The following is a 19,656-nucleotide window of genomic DNA, read 5'->3' on the forward strand; positions in this document are numbered from 1 at the left end:
TTGAGGAAAAAATGAGTTGAGGACCTAATTCCAACAGGATATAGAAAAACACCAACTGTATAGCTTCAGAAAACACAGTTATTTTAACATAAGAAAAATGTTTTAAGGCTTTACCCATACATTTTCCAAATTTGCGCCAATACTTGTACCTTTTCCCTTAATCCTGCTATCTCAAAATTATCTAAATTAGAATGTTTTATACATGAACTTCATAACAGAAATGACCTTAGCCAGCAGAATTAAGTAATTAACAGTGCTGACACAATACATATATATATTTTTTAATCCATATCTTTTCATCCAGACATGCAGATACAATAAAAGTACATAGTTGCCCCAGACTGCTCATCAAACTTCCTAAACATAATGTGATATTAAATATGATTTTAAATAAATGAATATTATTATTGTTGTCATGGTATGCAATGAAGGGTGACCCAAGTGTATTCTCCATTAATACTCAGCTGTCTGGGGTTGTTTTGTTAGAGACTGACTGAATTACATTAGAATTCATGTATCTTCTGAGCAGTGGTATTTTCCTAAGTGGTTTGTACCATACATAAACCAAAACATCATCACCAATCCTTAAGCATCTATTTAACCCTAATTATATGCTGAACACAACATTAGACACCACAAGAACACCAAAAATATCAAGACATAGCTCGTATCTTCAAAATACTTATATTTTCAGGTTGTTTGAAATCAAGTTTTTACATTCTCAAGGTTTTTTTCCTATTTAGTAGTTGTGTTTCTATGCCTTGCTCCCTAAATGTTGTATTTTCAAATTAACCATTTACAATGCTAAGAGAAATGAGAAAATTAATAAATTTATTTAATCAGAAAAATTAAAACTCAAACGTGTTCCAGATGGCTGAAGGAGATGCTGCTAAGAATGTGTCTGTAAAATAAAACATATAAATAACACAAGAAAGAAATCAGTCCCATACTAGGCTCCCCTCATTTCACAATGTTTCAGACCCTTCTACTTTAACATGAAGCGTGATGGCATTACTTCATCTTTATTAAAATGCTCGTGTCTGTGAAGGTGGTAAAAGTGCTTCACATAATTTCTTACTTTTTATCTTTCCAATGGTCCCACAGTTATCAGCTTTGTGGAATGAGGAATCCTAACTCTTAGTTTTACAACTTGCTTTAATTCTAGCACTAAGAGTTTAACCTATATTGTTTTTTTTTTTTTTAAATGCATATAGGGTTCTAAGTTCATGCAAAAATGCTCTCTCAGACTTTTTAAAAGACATATTAAATAAAACATAACTATCTTTTATAAATCTTCCAGGGTACTAATTTTCCTTGACAGTACCAATGACTGCACCATTGCTCACAGCTTTGCACTCCCTCTGAATCCGGGGCTGAATGAGTCATACTAGTAAAAGGAAAAATGATTGCATGATATTTAATTTATGGACTTTACATGTGCTCGATTAGTTTAAACAAAATAAGGTTGTCAAGATCACACTTATTATATTTAGAAAAACAAAAAGAATAATTTGATGGTCAGATTCTCCATCCAGCTTCCAGTAAATAACACAGTGTTCTTAATTTCAATGCCATTAGCAATTTCTGAGTACACCACTTTCATAGCAGTACATTTACTGTATATATATGCACACACGCATACATGTATATGTAAATGTGCACATGTGTACATACATGTGCACGTGCATATATTTTTAATTTGTCACGATCTCCACAATCACACCCATTATTTTACTTTGTCTTTTTAAATTTGTTGAACATATTTTATTTTTCATTAGTTTGTTTTCTCTCTCATGAGCTGTCATTGGTCTTTTTTTTTTTTTTTAAGATTTACTTATTTTTAGAGAAAGAGAGAGTATGTGGTGGGGGAGGGCAGAGTGAAATAGAGAGAGAGAAACCCAAGCAGACTTCCCACTGACCGTGGAGCCTGACACCAAGGTGGGGCTTGGTCTGACAACCCCGAGATCATGACCTGAGTCACAATCAAGAGTCAGATGCTTAACTGACTGAGCTACTCAGGCAGCCTTCTTATTAACCTATCTTTAAATATGGGAAATTTTAAATAATGGTTTTTTTCCATATAACAAAAGCAATGAATTATCATTGTATAAATGTTAATTATAGACCCCAAATAATCAAATAATGAAAAATGAAAATCATAACATCTTGATGTTTGATGTACATTTTCATATCTTTATCAGTTTTCAACACAAGTATCTCAGGTTGAGATACTTGTATACTATAGTATACAATACTGAGATATTGTATACTATATTTTTTACTTTAATGTTTTGTATCCTCTATTTTTCACGTCTTCTGTATTGAATCTTACCTAATTTCATTAAAACTTGATTTTAGAACCTGCATAATATTTGCTGCATGATTTTAATATTTTAACATACTGGGGCACCTGGGTGGCTCTGTCCTTAAGCATCTACCTTTGGTTCTGGGTTCTGGGATTGAGCCCCACATGGGGCTCCCTGCTGAGTGGGGAGCCTACTTCTCTCTCTTCCACTCCCCCTGGTTGTGTTCCTGCTCTTGCTGTTTCTCTGTCAGAAAAAACAAACAAACAAACAAAAAAGCAAAAAAAAAAAACTTAAAAAATTTTTTTTAACATATTCGTTAGGTAGGTCCCTTACGTTTGTCTATTTGCTGTTTAGGGAAGGCCTCTGTGGAAGAGCATCTCCCTCATGCGCCGGGGCTTGTTTCACTACTGATCTTTCTGGAATTTCCTCCCAGGAACATCACCTCAGGTAAGTGTGGGTTACACACAGTCTAAAGCCCTGTGACCGATCTTTCCAGATAAATGTTCCTCCAGAAGGAAAGTACCAATTCACCGTGCAAGTAAGCATATAGCAAAATGCCCGAGTCTCTAACCTTGATGATACATGTTGATTCTATAAACCTTCGCCAAGATTATATGTGTCAAGTTTTAACAAAAAGACTAGGGGTTTGACTGTGACTGTATCAAATCTATAAATATTTTTGAAAAACCTGACATATTTAAAATTGGAATTGTCCATCCCAAAACATCCATATTCATTCATTTATTCAAACCTAAACCCTCTGAACAAAGTGTTCTAATGGTCTTCATATTTATTTAGACTGCTTGCGATTATTTTTTAAAAAACTAGATATTTTATAATTTGTTCTTGTTACTATTGAAAGTTATATATTAAGCCCCAAATATTTTCTACTTCAGTTTTGCTATCAAATAGAGAATTGATTTAAGTTTATTATGGCATCTCTAAGTCATTGGAATGGATTACATAATCATAGCATATGTAAAACTAAGATTATTTTCTTCTTTTCCCACGTATTAGACACACATATTTCCTTGTTTGCTGTATCACTTTTCACTTAAATATGATTTAGGTAAACAAAGGTTTTAAATTACTTATAGTAAAATGTTCTTTTCACTTGTATATTTTGTAACTCTAAATCTTCAAAGCCTCAGGGCCCCTGATTTTATGCTAATCTTTCTCTGATTTTTCTTTTCTGCCTAGCTCTTTAATTAATTTGAGTTCATTTGTATACATATCATAAATTAGAATATTTCTTCTTGTCATTTATTAATTAAATCCTTCCTTAATTCTTATTTTTTTAGCTTATCAGATATCATATTATTTTACATAATTTGAGAGATTTCCAGGTTTATTTTCTTTCACCTCTATCCATATTTGTGTTCCTTTATTACCCTTTTAAATCATAGCTATTTAATAATATACTTTAAAATCCTGTAGGTAAAGAGGAAGGAACCAACCATTGCTGAGCTAACTCTTTGCCAGGTTACCTCTGTTAGATATTTAAAATATATCATGTCTCTTAATGCTGGAAATGGCCCTTATGTGTTAAGATGTTTTATAAATTAGGCTCTTAAGGTTCAGAGATATTTTGTACACAGCTCACTCAGCAAACAAGCTGGGGCTTATTGGGTTTTAAATCCATTTTGTTTTTTTCTTTTTAAGGCTTTTAACTGTTTTCACTTGCTTATGTTTTCAGATGTATCTATGGTCATTTTATGACTATAAAAATTCTGAGGGTCTTTTTGGAAAGCTTGAATTTAATTAAGTTTAGCCAGCGAGCATAATTGTGATTTCCAAATATGGGGTGTTTATTCAGGCCAAACAGTTCAAATTCTTAACAGTCCTTTGGAATTTTATTACACCTTACAGTAAGAATCTAGTTACAACCTTGGGCAAGACAGCTGGTGGCTAATATATTCAGTACAGTTATATGGGGGAGAATTTATCATCAATTAATGGCACTGTGACAGAAGTAAAAAAGAAAGTTCTGAAATTATACATGATAAAACATAAGCCAGGAATGAAGAAGACTCAGTGTACCTTCTTCAACCCCTCACCTACACACACCCAGTGAGGAAAATACTCACCACCGCGGAGCTAGGTGGTATAGACCACTTACTCTCAGCACCTCATTGCTCCTAATAATAATCAGAATAATAGAAAAGCATATGCAACAATATTAATATAGCAGCCAGTTATCATTTATTAAGGGCTTGATCAATGTCGAGCTCTCTGTACATGGTTTCATTTAATTCTCAAACTTGATGAGGTTTATACCATAGTTCCCACTTAACACATGAGGAAAGGGAGACATGGCCTGCCGCGAGCGATGGAGATAACTTGGGAGGGGCCTTCCTCCTCAGTTGCTGTGTCTAGGGCTGAAATGAATGCACCTGTGGTAGGCTACAGGGGCAGCGGTGTTCCTTAGGAGAAGGGACTCTCCTCTCTTCTAGGATATGTGTTATTTTGACCAACAGAAGCTAGTCTTCCAGCAACTTCTCAAACCTTTGGTTGTCTATGCAGATAGCTGCTCCCCTAGCAGCTTTCTGAAATCTCAAGGAATCATCAGAGACAAGAGCTTACAACTCTGGCAATGCTTTATGTCTCTTCAACTACAAAGCTCCTGACAACCACAAATGCACCCTAATGTGGCCAGGGGTGCACCGAAAAGCCCTTTCAACATATAGCTGGGCCTAGGTTTTATGGATTCAGCTAGTTACTCAATTTCAGCGAGTTAAATATGGTTTGTGAGCGAATTTAGCCAGTGTGGACTTTTAATCTACTTAATTCTGGTTCAAACACAGCTCTAGCAGATCCCGTGGACTGTATTATCTAAAGCACTGCCTCAAATCTATTTTTCATCTTATTCATAGATGCTTGATTTACATAGCAGCCATTTAACTGATAGAATTACAGTGATCAAATTAATTTAACCTGTGTAAGCAGCCAAGTTGGATCATTTAAACCAAAATCAACATTGAGGTCTAAATTATATTATTGGCTCTCTACCTAAATGTAACTCACCCTTTCCTCATATTTTAAATGAGGAAAACAGCCTCCTGCAAGACCCTCGGCCCTTCATCGGACTCCCCACCCCGCGCCTGCCAGCTTTGAATTCTGTTTCAAGACCATGCTGGCTAAATCTGGTCACTTTTGGAAAGCAGCCATGTTGATCAACTGCAGAGGAACTTGGGGAGTGCCTCCTTTCTAGCGGCTGTGGCAATAGCTGCCTCTCAATGTTCAGGTTCACCTCATGGTGAAAACACAATAATCATATTTTGGAGTTCAGTGAACCAGCATCCCTGCTGAGTGACTAGAGACTCTACACATAGAAACATAACTACCCCTTAGCCACAGCCGATTTTCTTACAAGGGCCGGCTGTTGATCACAGGAGGGAAGAGAACAAATTCATAAAAGTCCACCTCAATACCAGAAAATAAATAATGGCAAAAGACCAGTTTCTATAAAAAAGTGTTTTGTAGCATCACACGCATGCCTGCGTATCTCATAATAAATGACACAAATTTTTTCCTTCTCCATAAGAACTTTTTAGAGCTAATGATTTTCATAAATTGCTGCACATAAAAATGCCATTTCCGGTTCTAGATTCAGGGGCTTTCATTTAAGAGGTGCTAGGTGGAGTCTTAGAATATGAATTTTTAACAAGCTTCCTGGTGAGTCTGGCTTAAGTTGTCTGCAGGACACTTTGAGAAACAGTGTTCAGAGTCTCCGTGAGTTTTGAAATAGTGGTAGTATTTATGCAAATATAATTATAAGGATAAAAAGATAAAAACAAAGATTTATTGTCCCTGTCGTTTTCCTTTTCTCCTGTAAACATGAACTCCACTTGGGAAACTTGGTGGCCCTGGGTGGCTCAATGGGTTAATCATCTGCCTTTGGCTCAGGTCATGATCCCAGAGTCTTGGGACTGAGCCCCCCCATAGGTCTCTCTGCCCAGCAGGAGCCTGCTACTCCCTCTCCCTGCACTACCTTCTGCTTATATACTCTGTCACATAAATAAATAAAATCTTAAAAAACAAAACAAAACAAAACAAAAAACATGAACCTTAGTTGTTCTAGGAACCTGGAGGAATACAAATGCAAATTGTAGTGTTTGTAGCCTTGAAGTCATCCTTGGGTGACCAACTACCCCAAGAGCCCAAAAGGGGGGCTTCTGGGGGGATTTAGGGTGAAATACTAAGGAGGAAAGCCCTCAGGAAAACTTCCTACACTACAAGGCACACCAATGGCTTCAAAGGAAAGGTAAACAAGTTGCTGCCAAGCCCTAGAGGAAGAAACAACCAATTCTAAAAGGATTCGAGGAAGGTCTATAAAATCATTTGCATTTGAGGGGAGCTCAGCTAAGAGGGAAAGACCCAGGCAGAGAAAACACGTTTGCTAAGTCGTAGAGGTAAAACAGTATCCTGAAAACTTGAGGAAATACTAATTAAGAAGATTATGGGCGTGAGGATTGGGAACTCCGGAGAAATGAGGCTGGAAATTAGACCAGGAAAGTTTGTGCGGTTTGGGAAGAGTAATTATTTCATGCTTGCTCTGTTGTGGTCTGTTTGGTGCATTAGAACTTAAACGAGCAGTATCAGGAGCTGTTGCAAGAGATGAGGAAAGCGGGACAGAAGGTCTAATTCATTGTGGTCACCACAGGAAGAGGAAACAAGAATGTTTTCAAGGTTTTCACGAGATCTGTGTTTGCATGTGATGATTAAGAGAATTGGGGAGCACCAGAGGAAGAACGTTTCTTTTTGGTGAGGAAGCTAAGAAACACTCAGTTTTGTGTATTTGTGTTCAGGGGACTAACCTAGACCCCCTTAAAACCTTGTACCCTCAAACTATATATATATAATATGTATATACATATATTTTTAATCTCTCAGGAGTCAGTATCAGCTGGGCTCAGCTGAGCAGTGCTGGTTGACAGAGCAGCAGAGCTGAAGTTCAAGGCTGGGCAGCTCGGGCTTTTCTCTGTAAGGGGTCTTAGGGTGCCTGCACCTGGTGCCTGGCTTCCAAGAGGTCACAGCAGATGCTGCCCGCTTTGGAAAGGCTAAGTGCGGACTTGGCATTGCGTTACTTGCACAACATTACTTCATACCCCACCGTCAGAGTGGCCAGTGAGCGGCCCAGGATGGGGGGACAGGGGGACACCCAATGGGTGCAGCCATCCCTGCCCTGCCCCAGCGCCTGTATAGAGGGCATGTGCGGAGCTGTCCTGGGGGACTGTAGGGAACCCTGGCCTGGCTCTCCGGAGAGAAATCAGAATTGGAAACGTGAGTGGAGGGACTTCGTGGGGGAAGTTAGCAGTGGAAATCTTCAAAAATGGATGATTGGAGCAGGGAGTTAAGATTGCAACAGGACTCCATTTAAGAGAGGCTTGGGCGGGGAGGCAGTCCACAGAGAGGTCGAGCTCTAACAGCCCGTCAGGAGGACGCAGGAGGACGGACGCTCCCAGCAACCGCGCGGAGGAGACGCGAGGGAAGGAGGTGCTGGGAGTGGGAGTGGGCGGTGGCGCCCCCTGCCGGACAGGAGGTGCGGCTGGGGGAAGCACGTGGGCGCGGGACGCAGTCTGGTTTGCAGGTTTTCCAGGGCTTGGGGAGGAGTCAGGGACAGGGAAACAGGAACACGCGGAAGACGGGAGAGGTGGCTTATCGAGGGCACCTCCGGCTTCTGAAAGGGGGATGAAACAGGAAGACACAAGGAGAGGATGCTCTAGTATGGGGAGGGGAGAGGCTCAAGTACATGTGCGTGTTCCCTGTGAAGGAGGAACGGAACCGCTCCCGCTAGGATCAGGGCGTCCTCCTCCTCCGAACATCTACAGGACTTTCTTCTCCTGTTAGTAACGCGTGCACGAAACTGGAGACCGTTCAAAAGCACTGGAGATGAGAAATCAAGGGGTGCAAAAGCCAAGTTTTGTTTATCATTTTTCCTCATTGTTTTGGTTTTAACTGTGGAGTATCAAATGAATTTAAAAAGAGATGTCACAAATGTTAACAGTTTAAAGCAGGAGGGTACAGTCACATGCTCACTAACTTTTGCAAAAATACTGGAAAATATATGGGACTAGCTATATTAAATGATAGTTAAATCTTTTCTTTATCTCGTGGTATATAGATGGAAATATTCTTTTCCCATCTCTCTTTTTTTTGGGGGGGGGGGTGTAAATTTCTGCTTTAGGAAAACCGATTAATTATATGACCATTTGGACGTTATATATATATGTATATATACCAAATTACTTTCAGCTAATACTTTTCCTACATAGAGACAGAAATTCTTGGACAGAAAAATACTGTGAATTAGGAATTGAGCAATTCAGCCTAAAGAATTTAATGGACTAAGTCAAAGATTATCACGAAGATAAAAGGACAGATAAACCAGACTTTTGTAACACATGTACCAGGAATGAAGCATTCCTCCTTGCAACAAATGAAAACAGACAGAAGGCTACTATCAGGGGTGCCTGGATGGCTCAGTGGGTTAAGCCTCTGCCTTGGGCTCAGGTCATGATCCTGGGGTCCTGGGATCGAGTCCCGCATGGGGCTTTCTGCTCAGTGGGGAGCCTGCTTCCCCTCTCTCTCTGCCTGCCTGTGCCTACTTTTGATCTCTGTCTGTTAAATAAATATCTTTAAAAAAAAAAAAGACTACTACCACTCTTGGCCTGTAAAAGCAAGATTTTAATTTTTATGTCTTCATCGTGTCTTCCCTTTACTAGAATATGAGGGAAAAAAAGATGCACGACCAATGGAATTTACAAATATTTTGTTTGCTCACAAATAAAAATATACACTCTTGGAAGAGCGGAAGTATGTCTCCCATTTTTGCATCATTGTGCCTGGCATAGAAGCTCTCAGAAGGATGGAGAGTGACTAAATGAAGCATGAGTATTGAAATCAGCTTTATTTGGGTATAACCTGAAATATCATAAAGCAAAATTATAAACCAGGATGCAGGTATTACACTGAATCTACCCTATACATATCCACCCCAGAGACTGTATTTTATACAATAATTGTGCAAGCACAGAAACTTACACATGGATAGGATGGGTGGCTGAGGAACCTCAGCTTCTGAACTAAAAGTCAAAAAGCATTACTAAATGTATTGAAAATATCTTTCAGTATTCATTGGTAGAAAAAAATAGAGGTTAAAGATTTTGATTTATTCCATATTGATCTTTGCTGTAAGCAGATAGCTTTGGATGCATATACATTTTCATGAAGTCAGCACCCCTTCTTCCATCTTGCTTTAGAGAAACCAACAGGGAAGGCTTATGGCATATTGGAAGAAAAGCAGTGATTTCTATTTGAAGATTGCTAGAGGGTATCAAGAGCTGTACCATTTAGCTCCTATCACAAAACCAAGAAAAATATGTTAAAATAGCTATTTTTAGCATACATTATTTCATCCAAAAGTAAATAATGTAGAAATAGGACATTTCATTCTATGCTTAGAAACCTCTACTGGAATGGGTAATCCACTTGATTTTATTCAATGAAACAGAGTTTTGATATCTGGTTTGGATATTCTTGGTATGCTAATAATTTAACTTTCATGATTAGGAGTTCTCACCAAGAAGATCCTAAACTGTCTGCTGAAGCTAATCTGTAATTTTGCATATAGTATCTGGCTTCTTTTTCTTTGTTGTTTTTGCATGAGGAAGAGGGGGACAATGTCTCCAAAAACACTGAATCTTTATCAAACATGACTACAAAAATTCTAATCATTAGGTGCATATATAAATATAGTTCTGTGTGCTGTATATGTCTAGGTGGACATACATGCATATAGTATCTATGTACATATACATTCTAGCTATGGTTTTGTTTTTTAGCTTGAAAAACAAAAATGATGATAAAGAGGAAAATGAAACAAAGCCACACAAATTGAGCCTTAGGGAGGCTAAGAGACTAAGCTACTTATTTATCAGATTGGCAGAAACTGCCATGACCAAGGGATGCTGGGATGCCTGCTCACCTAAATTTAAAGGCAATGCAAACTTCCAGGGACCCTTAGTCAATCTGTCTCCAAATCATATCCATTAGCACGTGATGCACGAGTAGGAAACCTAGGTTGGCACATATTATTTTAAAAGTGCTGTTCATAAACAAATATTTTATATATATTATATATGTATTTGAGATCATCCTAATGAAATGACCAGGTTTTTGTATTTAATGGCTAAAGTGACATTGAACATTAGCAATGTAATTTTCTGTTACCAACAGTAGTATCAATAATTCTTCGATGATAAATTGTAAGGGTGAAAACTGAAAGAAAGATAAATTAAATATTTTTTATGCTCCCTTCATCCTGTAATATTACGTCAAGTGTTTGAACAAAATACAGAACAGTCACAGGGTCGGGCAGGGTACTGCTCATTCCAAGAAGACTTTATCCCACATCAAGGTTAGACCTTCAATGAGTTTCCATTGGCTGAGTGATTGCATAAATTAATGCCATTCAGAACAGCTTTAACTTGCACAGCTGACTTTGGAAATGTGTGACTAAGCTTCTAAATTGGCATCGAAGGCACATTTACGGGAGCTGCCTTATCTCCGCACCACTTACTGCCTTTCATCCCCCCTCACTTCCTCCCATTATCATCATCACTTTCATCACAGGCAGCTGAAGTTTCCCCTTCAAAATCAAAAGCCCTTGGAGAACAATCCTGCCTTAAAGCCATGGGCTGCTGAAAATGTGTTGTCTTTTTCATTTACATTTTGATTAAGTGAAAGTCTCTTAATTTGGGCCATTATCAATACATAAATCTGTAGAGAAAATGAACCAGCATTTATAATGCAACCAACATTACATGATTTACTGACCTTATAATGAGTAAATACAGAAGGGAAAAAAAAAAAAAAAAAAGAAAGTCCAGCTCTCAGGTCCCCTGGACATGAAGCACTGTCAGCGACTAACAGGGCAACTCACATCCTCTGTGAAGGCAAGCCTTAAGCTTCCTGTGTCTCATCCCCTCGTTATTTCAACTGACCTAGGTCTCCAATTTTTAAAACCATCGCACATAATACATTTGTCTACTCTACTTGACCAATCTTCCTGTGGGAAGGCTTGTGAGTGGTAAAATGAAAGGCTCAAAATGGGTTTCCATACCTGATTGTGGACTTTGTTTGGGGATTTTGGCTACCGCTTGAGGGCTGGAGGTGGAGTGCATTCGCTGGTTGGCCGAGCTGTGGATGCTGCTGGGAATGGCCGCGGAGACGTTCTTGCGAGGCTTCATGTCTTGTAGCCACATGGGCGAGGCTTCGAAGGCCTGCATCCTCCTGGCGTGGCTGTTGGCATTGACTTTCAGGTAGGCCTGGGCTTTGTGTTCCTGTAGCTCTCCGTAATTGGCATCTGTCACCCTGCATTCATATAAACCTTCATCCTTTTTCCTCACTTTGGAAATCTGAAGCTTGTGAGAGATGTCATTGCCTTGGACTTTCACTGTCTGAAAAATTGCAGGTGGGGAAAAAAAATAAAGCGCTACATCAAACGATTTTGTTCCCATACTCGCTCCCGAGCTTGCTAATGTTGGAAAATTAAAGGGTCTTAACAGCCTCAAAGCCACAGTCAGAGAGCTATTTATTTTCTCAACAGTCAAATCCGAAAGTCATATTTATCCCATAGCACTAACAACCGGCTTCACAAAATCACGGAATAATTAGTTCAATCCAGTCAGCGTCAGATTCTATTGACCACGTGGTCCCTGTTTCCCAGGTTCCAGAGGCGGTCCTGCCATTTTCCAACCACGAGATTGACCTCTGCCTGGAGAGCTCCGTCACATGAAGCACAAACAGAATATGGTAAATGATTTCGTTTATAAAGCCTCTTTCCTTCACTGCAGGCAACAACGAACTCTGAGAGATCACACAATTATTTGGTTGGTCACAACAGAGTTCAAGAATGTGTTTTGATCCCCACACGGGATGCCTTACTAAAGGTACTGACAAAGTACCTTTGAATATTAAATATTCTACTCAAATGTTTGGTGCAGTCTTACCAACAATCATGGGGTGGCATGGCTTAAGGTACAGATTAAGATAACCTGGAGTCCTATGGTCAGAGTACGTACCCTCTGCCATGGCAGGGTCTTTATGCCACTGGACCTGGAGGTGCCATCAATCAGACACTGGTCTGATTTTCGAAATTATAGTTGGCTCTCTTATTTCGTTTAATAATTTTGATGCTAGATTAATAGCAAAATTATATATAAATATTAAAATATTATATATGTTTGTATTATGTGTAATATACATATACACATATATATCCATAAGCATCTTTACCAGAACAGTTAAATTTGACATATATCATATATTATCCATGATTGACAGGATGATGGATTTCAAAAGACTCTTAGGATTCAAGGATGTGCATGATTTTGAAAGACAGAGAAATGAAGTGAAGAAGACATACACTTTCAAATGGCCGTAAGTAATTAAGAAAACTTGGGAATTGGTCATCTGTTTTTTACATACAGAATTGTATATACAAATATTTATCAATATTTGAACCATAACCATAGCCTATATTTATTTGTATGTGAAATTACATATTAATATACCCATACTCTGAAAATAATGGGGATTAATAGTTTCAAATAGTCTCAGTTGAGTTTTCTAATAAGGTCTGAGATAGTTGGAGTAGTTGTATGATCATGATTTTACAGTAGAGTAAACTGAGGCTTGGGGATTTGGGTCCTGGATTCTCAGCCTTAACTGTACATTAGAATCATCTAGGGAGCTGTTGAAAATGGTTTCATTTAGGAGTGTCTGGGTGGCTCAGTCACGTAAGCTCCGACTCTTGATTTCAGCTCAGGTCATGATCTTGTGTGTCATGAAATCGAGTTCTACACCGGGCTCTGCAATGGGCCATTAGGGCCTGCTTAATATTCTCTCCCCCTCTGCCCCCCTCCCTCCCTCTCTCTCCCCCTCTCTAAACTACTACTACTAATAACAGAAAATGACTTCATTTGGATTAATGTGGAAACATTAAGTTTGCCTCTTAAGGAGGCAAAGCTCATATCAATATTTGATCAAAGCATTCCTGAGAATTCTAAGTCAACAACTGTTGGTTTAAGACACATGACCCCAAGGTCACCCTATTAAACTTCTTTCTGTCTCCGTCTGTAACTAGAACTTTTGCTGATTCACTAGACTTTATGATCTTTTATAAAGAGAATACTGTTAGTAGCTATGTACATGATCACGTTATCTTAACCGTATGGCTTCCTAGTTCAGGATGTGTGAGGCTCTTCCTTATTGGTCTTTGGAGGATACAGTCATGGCTGAAGGGTGAAGCATGAGTAGTAAGTAGAAAGCCTCGTCCCTATATATCTATAAAAATGAAATATTTAAGATCAGTATTGTCAATAATTGATTTTACCAGTAAAGCCTTTCTAGCACTGTATGAAAACAATAATTTCTGTAATATCATAATAATTGAATTGAAATAGTCTAAAAAGTCAGTGAGTTTATAAATATAAATTGTAGTTTTTGTTTTATGTCTTACTTTTGTTTGATATTTATACATTTATATCAGAATTTGGTTCTGTTAATACAATATATATTATACTTTTAGTTGTTATGTAACTCCAATCATATACCACTTTTTCACTGTTGTAACAGCTCCAGAATAAATTTTCTTTTTTAATGAAGGTCATTAGATTTTTAGATTCCTAAAATTAATAAATAATAGGAATATATATTTATGCATATATTTATAGCATATGTACTAGGCAAATGCACATTCTGAATTAATATAACTATTTCATTCCTAATGAAAACTTGCTTACTATTTATGAATTAGTTAACCAGTTCTATCAGTATAAAGGGATTCTAGGAAGTTTCACTGGTGGTATAGTAAAAAAATACAATTTTCTTTTTATTTCTAATTTCACACAGAATTATTAAAAGTCAAAATACATCTCTATTTTTCAATAGGCCAACCTCCTCCAATTATGTTTTATATTTATATTGCCTTATGGTTTTATATTTATATGATTTTTGAGCATTGTCAATAGGAATGAATCACATATGAATCACATTGAAAATTCAGTTGTTTTCAATACAATTTCAACATAATTTTTTCCTGCCTAGAAAGATTTTCATAAGTTAGTGTTTTACTTCTTAAAGGATAATTATTCTTATGGCTTTGAATGAATATTAATATTGCAGTCCTATACTCCTACAGTTATGTAAGTGCTAAGAAGAGTAAGAAAAAAATGTCACACTCTTGGCTGGCAAATAATTCTCTAGTAATTGTTTAAATATTTACAATATTGAAATATTTTTATTGTATCGACTCTGAATCTGCTTCAATTTTTGTGTGCCCAGTGAAGTAAGAAAGAGAAAACTGGACCTTGTCCTGCGTTTGTGAAATTGCCTTTTCCCGGGACAGTAGTTAAAAAGCTCTTAAAAACCTCAAATTCCCCAATTTTCAGCTTGGGCCTGCCTGGCAGCTGACAAAGGCGCGCGTCCCCTGTCGCCTGTCGCTGTGATACTCACACTGATCTTGGTCCCGTCGTTGTCCGGGTCTCGGTCGGGCACCAGCTCCACCTGCGGGAGAAGGAGACGATGCTCAGACTCGGGACCCCGACGGTCCCCATCCTGATCCGGAACGCAGCCGCACCGAGCCAGCTCGGTGAGGCTCGGTGAGGCTCGGAGAGGCTCGGCGGGACCCAGTCCGGGGCAGTAGGGTGTCTCAGTCGGGGTGATTTAGGAAGGAGACCGACCAGGACGCGCGCAGCCCCGGCCCGCGGGTCCACAGGTCCCCGGCTGAGGCCCGCGCAGCGCGGGGCGGCAGGGCCGCGCGGGGGCGCTGCCGAGTCGCGCGCGCTGGATCCGGACGCCGGACACGCCGGGCCCGGGAGAGCTGGACCGACTCCCGGAGGGGCGCGGGCGCGAGTGGAAGTTTACGCGGACAGGAGTCTGCGTCTTTGCCCGGCCGGCCTCCCCTCCCTGGGGTCTCTTCTCTCCAGATTTCTTTGTTTCGCTTGGACAAGTCCGCAGGGCCTTTTGCCGAACTGTCCTATCTCGGCTCCGACCCGCTCCCTCCTCCTCTCCCCGCTGTTGCCCTTTCCCAGCCCCTACTCCTTTTCTCCACACCTCCCCTTCCTCTTTCTCCCCTCCCCTCCGCCCCCCCTTTCTAGTGTGTTCGAGAGTAGCCCCCGGTACCCTCCTTAGCTCACTCCCCATTGCCTCTACCTTCGCACCTCCCCGCCTCTCTCCGCCGCCCCTCCTCTCCCTTTCTTACCCCCTTTCCCTCCCTCCAACGCCCACCTCCCCTTACCCCTCCTTTTCCCTCTTCTCTCTCCCCCTACCCCCAATCTCTTTTCTTCCGACCTCAGTGGTGAGAACTGACGTGTGTGTGTGTGTGTGTGTGTGTGTGTGATGGAGACACAGAAAAATCCCTCCCGACCCCGTCCTGGAAGGAGGACAGAGGGTGTCTTGGGATGTAACAACACAGTAGTCGCCTACTGACAGCTGGACAACAGCTTGTACTAAAAGGAGGAGGTTATTCCCAGTTTTAATCGGGAAACACTCCACACCCTGACTTCCTCCATGGTTTTAACGTAATGCCACCAGGACACATTCCGGCTCACTCCCTGGCATCAGTCACGGCTAAGAGAGCCAGGCGGGTCCCCAGGGACGTCCACTACCCCTGGGTGCACCTAGAAGACTAAGGGAGTGAGTGGGACAGACGCACGGTGCGTTGTGGACGACGCGACTCCGCTACCTGCGCACCAGCCACCTCGGCCCCGGGCTCCAGGTCCTCGGGCCCCCGCAGGAACCACCACTGGATCTCCAGATACACCGAGGCAGAGCCACTTTGGAAAGCACAAGACATCTCCACATTCTGCCCCTCGGTCGCCGTCACGTTCCGCGGAAACTCGGTAAATTTTGCTGCAAAACAGAAATGCATTCTTTTGGAATACCACACCACTCTTGTCAGCGTCTCCTTCCTTGAGAGCTCGCTATTTTTCTTGGACTTAAAAAAAAAAAAAAAAAGGCGACAAAACCCCTCTGTGACTTCTCGGACGTTGCCTGGTTCCCCAACCCTCTTTCCTTTGCCTCATTCCTGTTCATTTTTGGTATCATCCATAATAACTTTATTGTTGATGAAGTCCAGAATAATGGAAAGGTTAACAAGCTTGCCAAATAACTCATCTCTGTTAGCCAAGATGCCCATGGTTAGATCCATATACCTTTTGTCAGATTGCAGCATTACCCAAAACTTACAGAGGGATTCAATGAGCTACATCTTTGGTAAATCCGCCAAGCTGATATATAGGGAGAGCTTCTTGCTCTAAGTTTCTAGACAATCTATGACTAACTCATTGTTTCAAGTCATAGAGAATGGATCAGGATTACCTGTCAAAATGCACATGCATGATCTATCAAAACAATCATTAGCCATTGTGATTTTAAGGCCACAGCAGTGAAACAATTTGCACACTTTCTAAGCTGTGAACATTTCTTTCTTTCTAGATTAACCTTCATAAGTGTTCTCGTCAAGCTGAATGGTAAATTGGCATACATCATGGCATACGAGGATCACACACCTGGTTTTAGTTCAGAGTAAAGACTGTATTGTAGTCACCAGAGATTTTTTTTTTCTTCAGTCTTTTCACTATCAGTCTTGACACTGCCTGTCTGCAAATTCAGAGTTAAGGTGAAACTCACAAAAATAAAATTTTCCCTTACTCTCAAAGGCATTTCTTTAACATGGAATGCTCTGGGTGGTTGTTCTTCTCTTGTCCAAGGGATTCTTTGTGAAGAGCTGATGTTTCCCTAAAAGTAATCTTGGAAAGATTTGTGGCTGATGGAAGTGCACAGTTAAAACGCACACTCGTGGACAGGAGGACTGAGGGTCTGCAGGACTGATTCAGGATGGATGCACTTCAACCCCACTTTTTAAAGAGAGGCATCAGCAGTGTGTCTTTTCAAAATTTTAGGAAATATCAAAATGATCTCAACTGGCGTGGAACTGTTTTTGTACTTAAAGGAAGTAGCAGATGTTAAAGAAGGCATTCTGATGTGAAAAGGACTTTTCTGTTTAAGCTGGAAGGAGGACTATGGCATTTCGGCTTGCAGAAGTGATGCAGTCTTTTGGCAGTAGAGATGTGATCTGTTCATGGTGCTGAAACGATCACTGCAGCCTGCGAAGTCCCGAACAACTGGATTCAGCAGGCTGCCGCCGCCGCTGCTGCTGCTTGGAATGCAAGTCGTGCCTTTTTATGGGTCCTCAGAGGAGTCTGTCCTTTGATAAACACACATGCAAACGAAGTCGCAAGGACCCAGAAAAAGCAAACTAAACCAATTCTGCCTACACTGAGGAGGACTGGCGATGGAGAGCCCCCCGTCCCCAGCTCTGTTTGTTTGCCATGATTATGTATGCATTAGTGGTTACCCAGTGTATGCACACATACAGAAGGCACATACACACACACACACACACACACACACACACCCCTGTGTTTGCGCTTACCCAGGAACCCACTTCATTGTCAGGAACCAAGTAGATTTGCTCTCAAATCTAGCCTGCCTACTATTTAATAAACTTTAAGGAAAAACGCCAAACAGAACACTATTCCACTGTTACTTGCTAGGACTCTCACTACATCTGCTTGGCCGTTCTTTGAATATACAGAACGCGCGCGCACACACACACACACACACACATACACACACACACACACACACACACACACACTGCAAGCAGATGTATATTTGCCAAGGAGCACAGACTTACCTTGAGAAGACAGCCCTTGTTGTACATATAAAACGGAAAAGAAAACAAATCCAACATATGCCAAAAAGATCCCCATCATTCCAAAAAGGGGAGGGGGGGTCACATCAGTGAAGCCAACAGCCAAAAAGCCCCAAAAGAAAGGAATGCAAACGTCTCAGAGGCTCCGTCTCAGAGCCCTGCGCGCGACACTGCAAACATCCTGCTGCTCGCCCCGCGAGGACTGGCTCTGGCGAGAGGGGAGTGCAATTCGCGAAGGTTAAAACCAGCTGGCTCGGATTCGGAGAGGCTTCGAGTCCACACTCGGGCTTGCAACGCGGGGAAGTGGCTCCGCGGCTTCGCTGCCTGCTTTCAGCTACCTGGCAGCTCGTCCAACGTCAGCCCGCTGCTCCGGCTTGCGTGATCACTGCCCTCCCTAAACGCCGAGCCAGCTCGGGAAGTGGGGAGTGGGCAAGAGGGGCGGGCTGGAGGACTTCACCGGGCTCGCCGCGCCGCAACTTTTCCCTCTAATGGCTGCGATGATGCCTTTAACTCTCTGCGCGCCGGACGGCTCCCCACCTGCCAGGAACTCGGGCCGGGCGGCCCGCTGCAGGCTCCGGGCTTGGCGACTCCGTCTACGTTTTCCTTCTGGAGAGCAGGAGCATTTATTTTTTTCCAATTTGCCTTTTTTCCCCATCGATTGAATCTTTCTTGCCTCGGCAGACGGGATCGCTCGGTGCTTAAGAGGACAATACAGTTGTAGGGTTGCGGTGTAGGGTGGCAGGGGGCTGGGAGCTGCAGATTTGGGGAGGAAGTTGGGGCATTGTTGAAGAGGAGGGGAGGAATGGGATGGGGTGAAGGAGACTGCTTGGGGCGATGAAAACAGTCATTTGAGGGAAATGTCGCTTAACCAGTTATTAACTGCTTTAACTAGAATGATCACATGCTATTATTCCTCACGAATTTATTGCCGAACAGCCTCCAATAGAGGAGAAACAGCTCATGCAGGCACCATACCACTCTAGCTGGCAAATGGAAAAGACAAAAAGTATAAAAAGTCACGTACTGAGAGAATTTTCCAGAAAGAAAAGCCCACCATACTATGATTACTTTTATTTTATTTTATTATTCTTTTAAAAATTCATACACCCCCCCCTGACTTCTCTGCTCCCATCTGTATTGTGGGATGGGGGAGGGGTTTTAAATACCAGGAAGGTCTTCATTGCACGATTTTTCTGTTTATTTGCTTTTCTTTTGCATGACAATAACTATTTAATGTTCTTTAGGATATATGAATAAAGAATATTATTTTGGGAAGAAAAGTACAATAAGTTTTAAAATTTGGAACAAATCTACTTATTTGCCCTGGAGAAGGTTCGAGATAGAGATATTCTATTCTTAAAAATCTACAAACACTATGTTAAGGACTCTATTTGTCCTTATGAAGTCCAACCATAAGCTAGTGAATTTAAATCTTTTTAACAAAATTAGAATCATTTGCTATCTGAGCAGAATACCAGATATTTTATTCCTATTATTTCTATGTAACTATACCACAAATCTTCAAAATTATTTCGAAATATGACTCAGCCTTAACAATGCTGTCAG

General features: G+C 40.9%; 1 protein-coding gene across 3 annotated transcripts in view; it reads right to left on the reverse strand.

Annotated features, from left to right (window-relative positions):
• The window catches only part of VSTM2A (V-set and transmembrane domain containing 2A), a 28,656-nt gene extending 9,742 nt beyond the window's left edge, over window positions 1-18,914 (reverse strand). Inside the window, exons 1-4 of one of the 3 annotated variants that reach the window (XM_004739380.3) lie at window positions 18,073-18,914; window positions 16,057-16,223; window positions 14,826-14,876; window positions 11,431-11,767 (exon numbers count right to left, since the gene is read on the reverse strand). In XM_004739380.3, coding sequence (XP_004739437.1) covers window positions 11,431-11,767; window positions 14,826-14,876; window positions 16,057-16,223; window positions 18,073-18,151 — 634 coding nt within the window. In that variant the 5' untranslated portion in view covers window positions 18,152-18,914. The remainder of the gene's footprint in view (window positions 1-11,430; window positions 11,768-14,825; window positions 14,877-16,056; window positions 16,224-18,072) is intronic. The other 2 variants (XM_004739379.3, XM_004739381.3) reach the window with 2 other exon arrangements.
• Between the last annotated feature and the right edge of the window lie 742 nt (window positions 18,915-19,656).

The sequence above is a fragment of the Mustela putorius genome, unplaced genomic scaffold (assembly GCF_011764305.1).
Source record: "Mustela putorius furo isolate JIRA1106 unplaced genomic scaffold, ASM1176430v1.1 tig00003845_pilon_pilon_pilon, whole genome shotgun sequence".
NCBI lineage: Eukaryota > Metazoa > Chordata > Mammalia > Carnivora > Mustelidae > Mustela > Mustela putorius.